The following is a 14,783-nucleotide window of genomic DNA, read 5'->3' as shown; positions in this document are numbered from 1 at the left end:
TAAAAATATTGATAGTGACGTTTGAGATCAAACCTTTCCATGTCTCGGACCATGCTCACAAAATCTCATTCACGTAAAAAATTAGCTATAACCAATTTCTTATTTTACCAAAAAAAGTTACAAAAATAGAATAGATAAAAAAAAAAATTACCTCAATATATACGAAATTGGTATAAATGCCACTAAAAATGGAAAATTACCGAACACATCATTTTTTATGGAAAAGGTTGCTAAAATAAATTGATGTATACAAGAATCACTAGCCACCTATGAATAACAAGTAAACGAAAAATTAGTGGTCACGTTATAAATTGAAGAATGTGTTTTGCATGAACAAATAATGTCGTGTGATGACGTCGGAAATCAGAAGGAGTCAAGCCGCTACCATGTTGACCATAAAATTTAATCAGGTGACCGTACAAAAAAATGCTTGGTACCAAATAGGAAGGTTTTAAGAATTACTGGTACGGCTACAAAGTTGCAGGTAAAACACCCACGATATCAATAAGGATTCAACTATCGCGACTAATTAGCTCAACACGATACGAATTGTATTAGCTAAGTCTACCCACACGGAGCCCCGTGACCAAAGATTTCAGAGCCTAATAGGCTAAGGAAATGAGCCAAGATAGTTGTTGGTGCATGAGACTTACGGTGTGCGCCCATGAGGCCGTCCTCATACCTAAAGGATGCAGCTTCAGATAGAAACCAACATAAACTATATATGACTAAATATAAAGTTGGCTCCTCCATCAGAATTTCTACAATTCTCAAAGATATTTACATCTCACTACTCAGCTAAACTCGACAACTAACAACATAAATGTTTACAATTTCCCTTAGATCATACCCAAAATCTGACTCCCAAAAGCCCCTGACGTTTGCGCTCTCGTTCTACTTGCCGTTAACCGAAGAGCTTGAAAACATGTAAAATGAATGGAATGAGCAACCACAGCTCGGTGAGTAGTACATATCTCTTCTAAGAAGTTCGAGCACTCACTATGCACATATAATAATATGAAAACTCTAATTCACATAAAAATGAATAATATCACTTTAGCTTAACGATATATAAATATATATACTAGAAACATTTCATTAGTCACCAAATATCACAAAAAAAAAATTTAATTGATCAATCTCCATCAAATCAAATGTCAATGATCCATTTCATTTACCAATCTCTTGCTCATATGAAACCACGAACGCCTAGTGACAAGGCAACCAAGATTCGCCCTCTTGGTAAGGTCTCCACTTATTATCAGCCGGTGGTTCGGCCCCGAAAAATATCCTGAAACTGGAATGCATACCCAAAAACCCTTAACTGGGTTCATGGCCATAATGAGCATCAAACCGACATTTACTAATAATCCACAAACCAATCTAGAATCCATTTCATAAACCAAAATGTATTTCACAACCATTTTGGATAAACTAGGTTCACAAATCGAAACATGTATTTCATAATTCATTTCGTAATACATTTCTCAAGTGGTTCGTAAGTATCAAAACGCAGTAAATGCCCGATCCATATTTTTTTTTTTATGCAACTAATATGCCTTTAGCATTCATAATATATATCAAATCCGTACCGCCTTCAAGAGATGACTTTATAAATTCATAGAAGAGATAAGCATCACTCACCCGATATAGCCTAATTCAAATCTCGAAAGCTAATTGAGGCCCACAAACTCGAATCCTATCAATTTAGTGAAAATTGGTTTCACAATCAAGTAAAACTGCTACCGTAGCTAGGAAAACTATTCTGATTGTACGAACAAGGAGTCGAATACTTATTAGATGCTGAAAAACGCAATTGATTTGGCTTGATTTTTGACCAAAACGAATTTATTTCTATCTTTCTTCTTCTTCTCTTTGCGTCTTCCTCTTCCTGTTTTCATGAGTGAATGAAGCACTTTCTCCTTTTTATAATCTCGACCGAGCACTATTATTTGAGGCGGTGACTATTTTCCTTTTTTTTTGTTAAATGTTTGACCAATCAAATGGTCAACAGACCACATGGCATTGCAAGGCCAAATGTCATCTGCATATTACACAAAGCGCACCAAAAGAGAGGGAGGGCCTTGATTGCCGTCGGCGAGGGTCATCGGCCACCGGCCAAGGCCCAACGACCCTTGCTGGCCATCCCCACCCTCGCCGGCCCTTCCCAGCAATGGTGGGGCAGCGGCAGTGGCAAGGGCTCTAATTTCTCATCCCCTCTTTCTGTTTTTTTCTATTTTAATTTTGAAATTTTAGCTTATATTTAGTTTAATTTAAATAAAACGTATTAAAATTTTTTATTTAGGCCAAAACGACATCGTTTTACCCATGCAAGACGAAGAAAACAATAGAAAAACAAGCCACGTCACTATTTTATTTTAGTTAAGTTGAACGAAGTTAACGAAAGGACTCGAACGTAGCAATTTGATAAGTTTTAGAATCCGATTACATTATTTACAAGTTTTATGATTCAACTGTACTTTCACGACAAATTCTAAAATTTTGAGTACACTTATCTCTAAATTTTTAATTGATTACTCAAGTGCCGTTACTTCGGAAAAAATCATTCACGTGCATCTTTATTTATTTTTATTTTATTTTTTGGACCAAGAGCATCCAACTACTCCAGAAAAGAACAAAAACGGAAAGGGGTTTGGAGGATGGAATTGAATATGAAATTACAAGTCAAGGACCGAAAGACTCGACCCAGATAAAAAAAAGTTACTTACATAGGCGCATGCAGAAATTTTAATAACTGTTACGTCAGGAGTTTTATATTATCATTTTATCCACTGTATCCTCGGAGATTTTAATATTTACTTGAAATTCACAGAAAATCTCTTCCAATCATTGAATATTGTCTTCATGACTACTTAATTATCCGATAAATATGTTGTTAATCATTATTTTCAAACACTTAATTGAACATAGTTAATAAACGAATAATTCAATTTTCTTAAAATAACATATTGAAACTAAAAAGCTTTATTTGCTTTAACTACTTAACAAGTATCTCGAAACACATCTAAATAGATGTTCTAGAATAAGAATATATTCCAAAGAAGCAATAAATCATAAGCGTTCGGACAAATAAGGAAACGTTAGAATCTTAGGTATAGGTGCGAGTATAATTCGGGAAATTGAAACTTTTCAGGAAATATTTCGGACACTTGTTAGGATAAAACCTTGCTATAAATACTCCCCGAGCTTTCTCCTATCTTTTGTCAGCTGCTGCAATCTCAATAACACTTCTCACCTCCAAAAATCTCAGAAGCAAAACCGAGCTGTCGTCCTCGTGAGAGAGTAGTCAGAGACTGGAGGCCATGGCGGAGACGAAGAGGCAAACCCTCGGTCGCCGTCGAACTGAATGCAAGATCATCGAGGACAAAGCCGCGCGCGAGGTGACGTTCTCCAAGCGTCACCGGGGCATGTTCTGGAAGGCGAGCGAGCTTGCCGTCCTGTGCGGTGCTGAGGTTGCGATCATCGCCTACTCGCCCCACGGCAATCCCTTTGTCTTTGGCCACCCCTCCGCCGATGCCGTCATCGACCGTTACATCTCCGGTGGAGGTGGTGCCCGAGCAAGCGAGGCGGCGACTTCAGCTGCGACCCAAGCCATTGACAAGCGCAAGAAGCAGTACCAAGACGCGGCGTCGAAGCTCAAAGAGGTGAAGGGAGACGCGGTCGAAGCCGGAGGGAGAAGAGCTGCCGGGAATCTTTTCGGCGGCATGTGGTGGGACGGGGATGTTGATGATGGCATGGGAGTGGAAGAGTTAGAGCATTATGTAGCTTCCCTGGAGAATATGATGAAGAAGGTCGCTGATAAAATAAATACCAAAGTTTGTATCTAAATTATGACTCTATTTCTTTTTTTGATCACTTAATTCATTATCAGAAGATTATGAACATACTACCGCCTCGCAAACATTGATATGTAGTTCTTTTGATGCGTTTATAATGCATGGAACGACTCAAAGTCGAGACACTAATCTAATACTAATCACCTTGCGAACCTGATTCGTCGAGCGGCACCTATTTATCAGTCGTTTCATATCTTGAGGTGCTGTATTGTAAAATCAAAACCCAAGTGCAAAGTCTTCTTTCAGGCTTTAAAGATGTATGCGGTTGTAGAAGCACTACAAACTCCGGAAGTGTGTTCTTGACTCTTGAGCTTTAATCTCGGCAGCGCATGTCTTATTTCTCCTTTTTGATTTCGTTGATCCAACTAAATTGACGTGGTAAAGTGCTATAATAGCTGTGGTTTAAGCATATGTCAACTGCTTCATGCTTGTGATAATTCTCTATCATCGCGGTTATTGTTCTTATAGAACTTCAATCAGGTCCATTGTTCTTTCGAAAGATGCTTCAAAACATGGATTTTTACGTATGAGGATTCACATTCAATTTGGGATTTTGATTGCACCGAGACCTTGCTGATGGAACATAAATGTAGAATGAGGTCATTTTGAGTAGGAGTAATCAGTTCCCATCGGAATCGGACCAGTCGAATGGAACCAATGGATTATAAGTAGAGATGAGCAACACGGACTTTAATTTCAATAGATTGATTAAAATTAATTTTATATTTAAGAAATAAAAGAGGGAACCGGATCGAAATCACCGGATCCAACTTTATTGAACTGGATTAGCGCCCCCAAAAGCCAAACTATCTTGCTCACCCCTAATTTCTAGGTTATAATAGAGCATTTGGCATTAGTCTAGCTGTCAGACAACGATACCCTGGTGAGGATCAAGCTCGTTGATGAGAGTGGAAACCAATTTCAGCTGGAGATGTGAAGAATAGTAGTAGTCCTGTTATAGACCCTTCTCTTGTATTTGAGTCAACTTGTGGTAAAGTTTCCAATTTTTTGAAAATGACTTAGCTATAGCTATCGGAGTCCCTTGGGATAAAAGGAGCTAATTTAGTCAGTTTCCTGCATGGAGGAGCAACCATACACAAGAGTGACTAAAATCATTGGGGAAGCTAAGAGCTGAGGAAAAAAAATCATTTGAGGAGCAACCATGCTCCCATGTAAACTTGATATCACAGAGCAAGGCGACCTCACCTGAAACATATTCATACCCACAAATTATTTGGGTTCAATCTGATGAAAATTTACTGAAATGATCATTTGCATGGCTTCCTAGCCGGATAGTGCTAAATCCAGTATCACTTGAATAACCATTGGAAACTAGAACAAACTTTTGAGCTTTCATCTTCCATTTTTGTTCCATGTCGTTCCTCATTCTATCTTTAGTGTCTGCAGCTGACATTTGTTGTATATCACACAAATATTTTGAGAAACCTCCTGCATGTGTAGGCTGGGATCAAGGTAGGGGAAACTGCAAAGTATTTGCCAATAAACTGGAGCAGAGAGGCCGATCGACCATGTGTAACTTCTGTTTGGACAACTTTAGTTGCCGCACTAATTGAACCCACATGATGCAAACACCTTGAACACACGTGCAATCGTATCGAAATAATAAGCTTCCGGATACAACTAATGTCTTCGTGATGACTTGCCAAGATTGAAAGCTCCAGCAAGAGTAGAAGCTAAAAGGCGCTTCTGCGCAAGAGCTATCTCAAACACTCAGCTCTGAAGCTCACCAAGAGCTTCCCTAAAGAGGCATAGTCATGTTGTACTGATGAGCCAAATTTGCCTTGCAATATTCCACGACCTTGGAGAAGAGGGAGAGTCTGGATAGGAACCACCTGCTGTAGAATCAGGTATTTTGGCTGGAGTTGGCCCAGGTACTTCAGGCTCCAAAGCGCCTCATTCGGCCTTCTTGTTTCCCCAGGCATGCTGCTAATAGCTTGTTCCTAGCTTTGAACACTTGTTTCAATCTTATTCTGGATAATACTATCTTCTTTTTGCTTAGAAAAAAAGCAACAAATTATTCAACATGACACGAGATACGCAATAAGAAAATCAACTAGCAACATAAGAGATTAGCCACCGTATCAAGCCTCACTTGGCTAGCACATTGAAAAAGTCACTGAATAAGTGGACCTCTCTTATCGAGTAGGGGAATGAAGAATGCCTACTGTATTGCCAGCTCAGCAAACAAGGAGAATAATCTTCTGGAAGAACTAACCCTATTCAACAGTCTAGGTTTTCCTTTCGACGACCAGAAAAATAAACCTTTCAAGTGGTTATCTCCGTTTCTTCTTCACTGTTAAATAGACGGGTGGAGTAATTACTCTCTTCTTTGCAAAAGCGCTTGCTCTGCTTTCTAACTCGTCATCGACATCACTATCACCACCTGGATCTCTTGCAGTTAGGCCGGACTCCTCAGCATCTTTGGCAGCTTTTCTTTTTGCAGACTGCAAGTTGGCATACATTTTCCTTTCCACAGGGTCATTTGAAGGTCCAGGTCTCACTTGACGTGAAAACTTTGCACCAAGACCGAGTCTATAGAGAGATTAGAATTTGAGTTAACAATACTACATGAAGGGAAATATTACATGGAAATATTAAGAAGATAGCCTATACCGACCTAGATGGCCGACCCTCGGATTCTGCCTCTGTGTGCTCTTCCTCGGCAATTTTAGTCATATTATTGACCCATTGTTCAGCCTAAACATAAGCGTGTTTCCATCAGAGGCCGAAAAAACAAACATGAGCTTTAGAATGACTCAAAAGTAAAAAGAGACGACCAACAATCAAAACAAAACCAGAGTTATTCAATAATAATCACGAGACCTTCCCATTGATGCATCAATGATTGCTCACAAAATCGTAATGGCCCATTGCAATGAAAGAGGTATAACACATTATCTTCTCCGGTCTAAGTTGTACAAAATGAAGTGACCACGTTTTGATGACTCCATAATAGCTTTAGTACTGAAGAACCCCTCTAGCAATCACCAAATATTTCATGAACTAATCACCGTAGGAAATTAGGAATTCAACTATACAGTAAATCAAGACTCGCCATGATCTAATATATAATTAACAACACTCGAGTTTCATCAACCGTGATATATCAAAAGCCCATTACCAGCTTCAAAGCCATGTCTGATTTGATAATTTGAGGAACTCCAGATTTCTGTGCTGCTTCTCCACTCATAATGCTGTCTTGGGCAGCCTGCAACAATGCAAACAAAGAACTACATTATTCCCAATTGTTGAACACACTCTGCAAGACATCTATTTCATGTGTACACTGCATGTTTGTCATTAGAATCAGAGTTGGGAAGAGCTTTTCAAAACTAAGGGACCGTCTAGAAGCGAGGTCAGAAAAACTGGTTTAGCAGATTGTCGAGTGGGAACGTGTGTCATCCCTCGTCGAAGGTTTTCTCAATCTTGCTCGGCGCGGGTTCTCCCAAATCCTTATCCCACGTGCAACATTAGGAAAATCATTCATAATGACATAAGATTTTATTCTAGAAGTAAGTAAAGGGGCTCGCTAGGAGGCAAGTAGAACGTGGCCTACAAACCAGAGATTCCAAGTTCAGACACTAATCAAGAAGTTCAGACACTTAAGGTTCTTTTCACTAAGTGTTCATGCATGGCTGTTTGGATTGGTTGGGAGTTTTTCGAAAATGTGACCGAATCATCGTCAAACCAAACTAAAGTAAATCAAAAGTATCAAAAACATGTACAAAGATCAATTACATCACACAGCAACAAAGGTTAAAAAAAAAAAAAATTTAAGGACAGTAGAAGAAAATAACTCATTATCATGCTTCTTCCCCCAGATAATAATAAACAAACAAATAAAAAGAGAGAAGAATATCCGAGATTCAACCGAAAGCGAACCTGAATCGCATCAAACGAACTATCGAAGGCAACGGAGCGTCAAAGCTGCCCGTTGAGGCGGTGGAAGACGACGGCGAGCGCACACAAATCAGTTGAGCAATTACAGTTCAGTGCAAGTCCAAATTCTCGGACAAATCACTTGACCCCCCTCAAAACTTCGCTCAACGTCCCGTCGGAGAATAACAGAAAATCGAAACCGAAACTCCAATCCCCCCCCAAAAGGCGAACCCCAATTTCAATTTCTCCCCCCTTCGAAATCTTCAACAAGCCTTCATCTTCTCTTTGTCGAGTTGAGTTCTCCAGTTGTATGGGCTTCGATTTCACCTGCAGGAAGTGGCACTGTGAGAGCGCGAGAGCGAACCGGAGGGTGAGAGACAGTGAGATTGTGAGAGCGCGAGAGGGAGCGATTGATGGAGGGTTGAGACCGATGCTCGGAGACAAACGAAAGAAGGTGACTGATGAGTGACGAAGGGCCGGTTCCGCGCAAGGAACCGGGAGTCGGACCGGTTATTGCCGGCTTCAATGCGGAACCGGGAGTCGAACCGGATATTGCTGGGTCCAACTACGTGAAACCGGGAACCAGACCAGTTCTAACCTATGTTACACGGACACGGGACACGACACGACACGCCGACACGTGAATTCCCAAAAAATAGAAAATTCCGACACGTTAGAACACGTTGTATATTATATGTATATTTATATATATATATGATAAATTATTATTTTTATAATTTCAACAATAATATATCATGATGCCGAAACTAGAGATATGCACAGAAGAGTAGAAGACAAAGACACCAGTTGAACATACAAAAAAGTGTTGCATATCAAAAGTGTTTCAATACACTCATGTCGATACATCACCATTGAAAAACCTAAGCTTTTTAGTTTTTCTTTCATTTTGAACAAACTCAATATGGTTTTGAGATCTCTAAGAGTTGTTGCCCACCCAGACCATTGAAGGTTCTTATAAATGGCTCGAACAACAATTTAACAGACCGATTTAATGGATCCAGCACAGGCTTGGGTCTTCAAAAGGATGAAGCTGTTTACTATCAAACCTCGGAGACAGTTTTCTATCAACATACAAAGAGGCCCCCAAAATAGATATCAAACATAACCAGCAAATACAAAATGTCCTCCAGTAAAATTAACGTAGGTTATGACTGAAGTATCTAATTAACGTAGATTATGACCAGCAACCAGCTTGGGTCTTTGACAGCAATTCAAGAAACGGTGGAATAAAAAAAACATAGAACAGTAAAATTAAGTGGGGGAGAGACATGAGTGTACGCGATTCGCAGGCCAAGATGATGGTGCGAGCAGAGGAAATCCAAAACCCCGTCTCGGGCAATGGTGCGAGCAGAGGAGGGAGAACAGAGGAGATCCAAAACCCGTCTCGAGCAGAGGCGCGAGCAGAGGAGTGATGCCTTGACGCGGCACGGCGAGAGCAGACGCGCGAACAGAGGCCGGCGATCAAGGCAGCGAGCTGAGATGTGAGCAAAAGCTAGTCGACAGTCGCAAGAGGGAGAGGGAGAGGCCGGCGCAAGCAAAAGCCGGCGATGCAAGCCGGCGACGGTGGCGAGTCGCGAGAGGCAGAGGCCAGTGTACACGCCACAATCGTGAGAGGGAGAGAGAGAGAGAGGGGTGAGTCGGGCGACTGAGAGGGGGCAATTAGAAATTAGGTCAAAATTGGGTAGTATTTTGACTATTTTAACGTCGGACACGCGAGTCCCTCGCGTGTCCGTGTGTTTGACTGCGAGTCCGGACTCGGACACGCGTTGACCGCGTGTCTGAGAAGAGTCCGGCGGTGTCCCAGCGTGTCGGACACGTGTCCGAGTCCAACACGTGTCCGACACGGAAAATTTTTGAAAAACTACGATGACATATAATTCAAACAATGGAGCTTAATACTCACATCTTGACGCATATAAGTGTAAGCAAGCGCCATCTTAGACTGCATATTCCCTCCAACAGCAGCGAAATGGTGGCACAGAAACGCCTTGCCCTTGCTCCTATCCCTCATCTGCCCCGTGCCGTACAGAAACCCTAGCGCCGACTGCGCGTGCGCATAGCCCGCGGCGGCGCTGGCCTCGAACTCCGACACGGCCTCCTCCATCAGCCGCCCCTCGCCGGAGCTGGCGGCGGCCATCATCTTCGACACGCCAGAGTAATAGAGCTCCTCCGGGTCGGATCCGACGGTGAGGGGCTCGTCGGACTCGAAGATCGGGCGCCAGGAGCCGGGATCCAACTCCTCCTCGGAGCGGGACTCGGAGTCGCCGAACTCGTCCCAGTCGGCGGAGTCGAGGAGCTCGTCTGGGGAGGCGGCGGAGACGTCCTTTAGGTCATCCTGGGAGAGTATGAGGAAGAAGGGGCGGGCGGTGAGGGCTAGCGGGTAGAGAGAGAGGAGGAGGAGAAAGACGAGGAGGTTGCGACCCGGATCGCGCATGGTGGTCCGGATCAGTGAGCAGGAGGGTGGCGGAGGAGGTGGTGCGGTGGCGAAATTTTTGGGAGGGGGTTGGTGGTCGACGGTGAAGACAGGGGTTAAATGGGAATTTGGGGGAGCGCGTTTGTGCGTATGTGTTCCAGTGAGGCCACGTCAGTTCCTGGGTTCTGGCCAATGAGGTTTTGCCGCGTCGGAAACCGGGTTTCGTCGTGAAATTTGACGGACCGGATCCGGCTATGGCATTGACGGCCCAACCAGATCGAGACGAATAAGAATGCCGACCGAAATAGCATAATTTCGCCAATTTTTTTGGTCGAAATAATTTCGTCAATTGAAATAACAGATTTTGTTCAGCATACGCACGTTATAACATATTTTGATCATATGATCTGTACTTGATGTTCAGTGCTCTAACAGGTCCATAATTTACCGCTAAAGTGATTAATCTAATATTTTTCATGATGTCCGAGTTTTATTCGTATTGTGAGTAAACTTCCGAACAGTTTATGCTGAGTTATCTAATTGTGACATATTTTATCTAGGGAGACTTTCGAGCTGCTAGCATCTTAGTGGGATTGGGTTAGATCTTTCAGTTATGAATGGTATAAATTAAAGTTAAAATCGATCATTTTATAGAAGGTGTGAGAGTTTTATAACAATGCCAAAAGTGAGGGTGGTTGGTTCTAAAATGGGAAGATTTCCAATGAAGAATTTGGAACATATCTTATTAGAGTCGGTTCCCGATTTGGAAATTAGTGATCAATCCGAAATCGAACCATTTTAATTTTAGAGTTGACTCTAAACTAGAGGGTTATTTCAAGTAATATCTATATTATTTTTGAAAAACACTCCCATAATGATTAACGCATTGATGAATATCCCAAGCTTCTCAAGTTCGAAACTCATTTGCAACGTATCTATCTACATTTAATCAAAGTACAATAAGAAGGGCTAAAAACTAGTCCGAGCCGGTTCTCACTGGTTCACAATGCAAAACCGGGAAGAACCGGTCAAGGCCGGTTCCTTAATTTTGATTGCGTGGAAACGCCGTCGTTTTGCTTCTCATCAACGCCGGTCCCCGAGTCTGCCACCATTGACGCGGGACTGCCATTTCTTGCTGCAACGCCGGAGCTCGCAATGTCATCTGCAACGCTCGAGATCAAGCTTTCTCGACCGAGCCGCATCTATTGCCCTTCCGTACACCTCTCTCTCTCTCTCTCTCTCTCTCTCTCTCTCTCTCTGCGCGCACTTTGATTCTCCATCGGAATCACGATCGGACATTGATGGAATCACCAGGAACCTCTCGACGGCAAGATCGTCGTGAAGTCCGCTTCCTCCATTTCTCACCGCGGCGTTCGCCTCGCCGTCAATGGCTCCGTCAACATGCAGGTACCTCAGAACGTTCTACTCTCTCTTTCTCTCTCTGCCCGATTGCTGTGAGAATCAAATTCAAGGTCGATTCAGTGAAGGCTCGTAGCAATCGGTGATCGTGTTGCTCATCGTTCTTTGACCTCCTCGTTGTAGGTTCGCGGAGGATCTGCTGGACTTGTCGAGTCAATTGTTGGTGCCGTCAAGCCTATCGTGATCGTGTATGTAAGCTGTTTTCATTTCTCTAAGTTCACTGTCGTTTTTCTCTATTTGGTTTGCTTGTCTCGAGGTTTTGTTTGCCAATGTGAATGATCTTCATTGCTTCGTTCCTAGTGTTTGCTTTTAGAACATTGAAACCAAGTTCATACGATTCTTTCCTTATTAATTTTGACTAACCTTACAGGACTAATTCATCGGCATACCACTGCAAGTTTTTTCTGTTTATGGTTTTACATGTTTGCCCGCATTTAAATCAGGAACATTAGAAATTGCTTTTCTTTGGATGCTTAGAGTATTTAAAGAGTAAATGCCCTTTTCCTTATGTTCGTAGCGGAGATGCAGTGTCCATGTGGCTCTACTTCATCTCCTACGGAAGTGTTTGGTTACCGTAGAATGTAACTTTATTTTGTGTAAAAATGCTTTTCATGACTATCCAATTGCGATACAAAGCATAACTTCTGTCCACATAACCTTCTTTTTGCTGTTCTATGTGATCTTTTGAACAGGAATAGGATAATTGAAGTGAGACCTTCCGGAAGGATTGCATCAGGTACGACAGAGGTAGTGAAATGCAGAAAGGTTTACATATATGCAACGTCTTTTCATTTGGAAAGAGCAAGCTGATTAGCGTTTCTGTACTTTTGCAACTTACTTGATTAATGGTTAATGTCTTCCATATACAATTATAATCTCTATCTCTTCATAGAAGTAATCGTAAGTTCACGTGTACTGATGCTTTTGCTACTTCGAAATTCATTTCAGCCTCTTCGTCAAGGACAATGAACCCAGGCCTCAAGTCTTCGAAAATCGAAGACAATTATCATCATCAGGCTGGTTTGGAATATTCCCGCATGTCCTTAATAAAACGTGCACATGCATTTATTGAAATTCAAATGATAAGGCCGATTTACAAGACAGATCACCTCGGACCAACGGCTCAAGATCCAAGGTGTCAAAGAGTCTTTCTTACGGAATGAATTTAAATGACAAAATGAAAACAATCACAAAGCAAACAACCGGCATAAACCGCTTTATTCTGAAAAGTCCATGGCAGCTTCGGATGGCCTAGCTTCTTCGCGTACCGATGCGGTATCTTTCCCATATCAATGAATCACTTCTCCCGCCAACTCTTTCGGGATATGATGACGTTTCGGTTAGAATACCTTGCAATTTTGGGGATGCCAACCGAGAAATCAAGTCTATCTTCCTCTTCTTCAACATATACGAGGTCTACTCCTTGATATTTAGATGAAGTATTCTGCTGTATGTTCGATTCTGTTTCCTTAAAATCCAGAAGGCCATTGTCAATAAGTTTCTGAACTTTGATCTTGAGTATGGCACAATCGTCCGTGCTATGTCCCTTTTCCCCCATGTGATAGGCGCATGATTTATTCTCATCATAACCTTTGAGCTTCGGAGCATTATATCTTGGCACTTCTTTAACGATCAATCGCTTTTCTAAAAGCATCGGGAGAAGCTTCGACAGAAGTTGTGGAAGTGGAGTAAACTGTTTGGATTTTTTCTTTGGCCCAACAGACTTCGGTGCAATCCGAGCAGCTTTAGTTGGCTTTGGAACCGATTCAATGTAAGGTTTCTGGTATTCGCAACTCTGATGAGGCAGATCCGGCTTGCAATGCCTCTTTTGGGGACCCCGAAGTGGTTGGGTAACAATAGAATTGGTTCCCTCAACGTATCCTTGGGTTTGTTTTTTCGAGCGGGGAGATTGCTCGACTTCGTATATGGGCTCTTCGTATGGTCGTTTTCCTTTGCTTCCAAGATCACCTATAGCAGTTTCAAACACAGAACGGGATGATGATTCCATAGCAATTTGATTGACGCGGTCCATAAGGCGTATCAATATCCCACGCAACTCATTAATCCGGTTCTGAAGATCTTCGGGAGTAGGTGCGACTTTATTTGGAAGCAATGGAGTTATGGAGGCTTTGAAGTCTGCAAATGTAGTGATCATCTCTTCAAATCGTCTTTCTAAGTCAATAAGCCAATTGTTTTGCTTTTCAACATCTATTTGAAGATCGGGAGGCGGCACATTATCCACGGCTTGTGGAATAGCGGGGGTCCTTGTCTGTTGAGACAACTCTCCTAGCGCGGAATGTACTTGAAAGAGTTGAAATTCGACGTAGGCGAGTCGAGCGGGGACATTTTGGTTATCCATCTCACTTGAAAGTGTACTTTCACAAGAGATCTCGTTCCAATTTCTTGTTACCCGATTAAATGAGAGAACGGCATTAGAAAAGTGAAATAGAAAAGAAAGCATAAATCCCTTCAATTTTATACTTTGCTTGTAATTAATAAAGATATGAATCTTTACACAAGCTTTTAGCCTTGTGTGACAAGCTCTTATCAATATTTTTCAGAAGAAAAGCATACCATTGAAAGGAATGTAATCCACGATAATTGCTTTTGATCGGTTCCAAGAAAAATCAATGGAATGTTCAAAAAGTGTAAAACACAATTTTAATGTGTTTAAATTCAATTGAAGATATGATATCCAAATTAAAGCCGTTTGCTAAGAACGAGAGTGATTTAAATATATATCTTTCATTAAATTTGGAAAACATGAAAAATCTTGTTCAATTATCGTGAATTACAAATAATGAAAATGATATGCAACATGCATGAACCAATTCAATTTTATAGTTCCTTCTAGCGAAATTGGGATTAGACTTCCCTATATAGCCAAAAGGTCAAACAAGGGTTCTAATTCCAATTTCCTCCAAAGGGAATTATATAATTGATTGGAAATGTTCGAATGATTGAAAGAAATGCCATTATCACATTCCAATGATAAATCAAAAGAAATACATCAAAGTTTCAACCAAATGTGTACAACCAAAACAGATTCCTAATACAATCAGCCTAAGGGATGAGATAGAAGGGATCTAAAAAAAAATAAATCTTATACAAGCAAACTAGGAACGTAAAGCAAATCAAAGGAATGTGACCATAAACACTTAGAGATGCCCCCA

At 41.5% G+C, this 14,783-nt stretch overlaps 3 protein-coding genes across 3 annotated transcripts; 2 read left to right on the top strand and 1 right to left on the bottom strand.

Moving 5' to 3' along the window:
• Positions 1-3,323: 3,323 nt before the first annotated feature.
• Positions 3,324-3,848, top strand: LOC115729216 (agamous-like MADS-box protein AGL61). Its single transcript, XM_030659692.1, has one exon. The coding sequence runs from the start codon at positions 3,324-3,326 to the stop codon at positions 3,846-3,848; it is 525 nt and encodes a 174-aa protein (XP_030515552.1).
• A 2,015-nt stretch (positions 3,849-5,863) lies between these two features.
• LOC115729218 lies at positions 5,864-7,894 on the bottom strand. Its single transcript, XM_048281420.1, has 4 exons — positions 7,761-7,894; positions 7,000-7,086; positions 6,496-6,575; positions 5,864-6,410 (listed from the first exon to the last, which is right to left on the bottom strand). Exons 2-4 carry the CDS (start codon positions 7,066-7,068, stop codon positions 6,152-6,154), a joined length of 408 nt encoding a protein of 135 aa, XP_048137377.1. The 5' UTR covers positions 7,069-7,086; positions 7,761-7,894; the 3' UTR covers positions 5,864-6,151.
• A 3,381-nt stretch (positions 7,895-11,275) lies between these two features.
• Positions 11,276-12,420, top strand: LOC115741370 (vacuolar protein sorting-associated protein 26C-like). Its single transcript, XM_030675247.2, has 4 exons — positions 11,276-11,406; positions 11,506-11,598; positions 11,734-11,798; positions 12,303-12,420. The coding sequence occupies exons 1-4, from the start codon at positions 11,347-11,349 to the stop codon at positions 12,418-12,420; spliced, it is 336 nt and encodes a 111-aa protein (XP_030531107.1). The 5' UTR covers positions 11,276-11,346.
• Positions 12,421-14,783: the final 2,363 nt, after the last annotated feature.

Source organism: Rhodamnia argentea, chromosome 6 (assembly GCF_020921035.1).
Source record: "Rhodamnia argentea isolate NSW1041297 chromosome 6, ASM2092103v1, whole genome shotgun sequence".
Classification (NCBI taxonomy): Eukaryota; Viridiplantae; Streptophyta; class Magnoliopsida; order Myrtales; family Myrtaceae; genus Rhodamnia; species Rhodamnia argentea.
The sequence above is the reverse complement of the archived record's forward strand: the minus strand, read 5'-3'. Positions and strand labels throughout refer to the sequence as shown.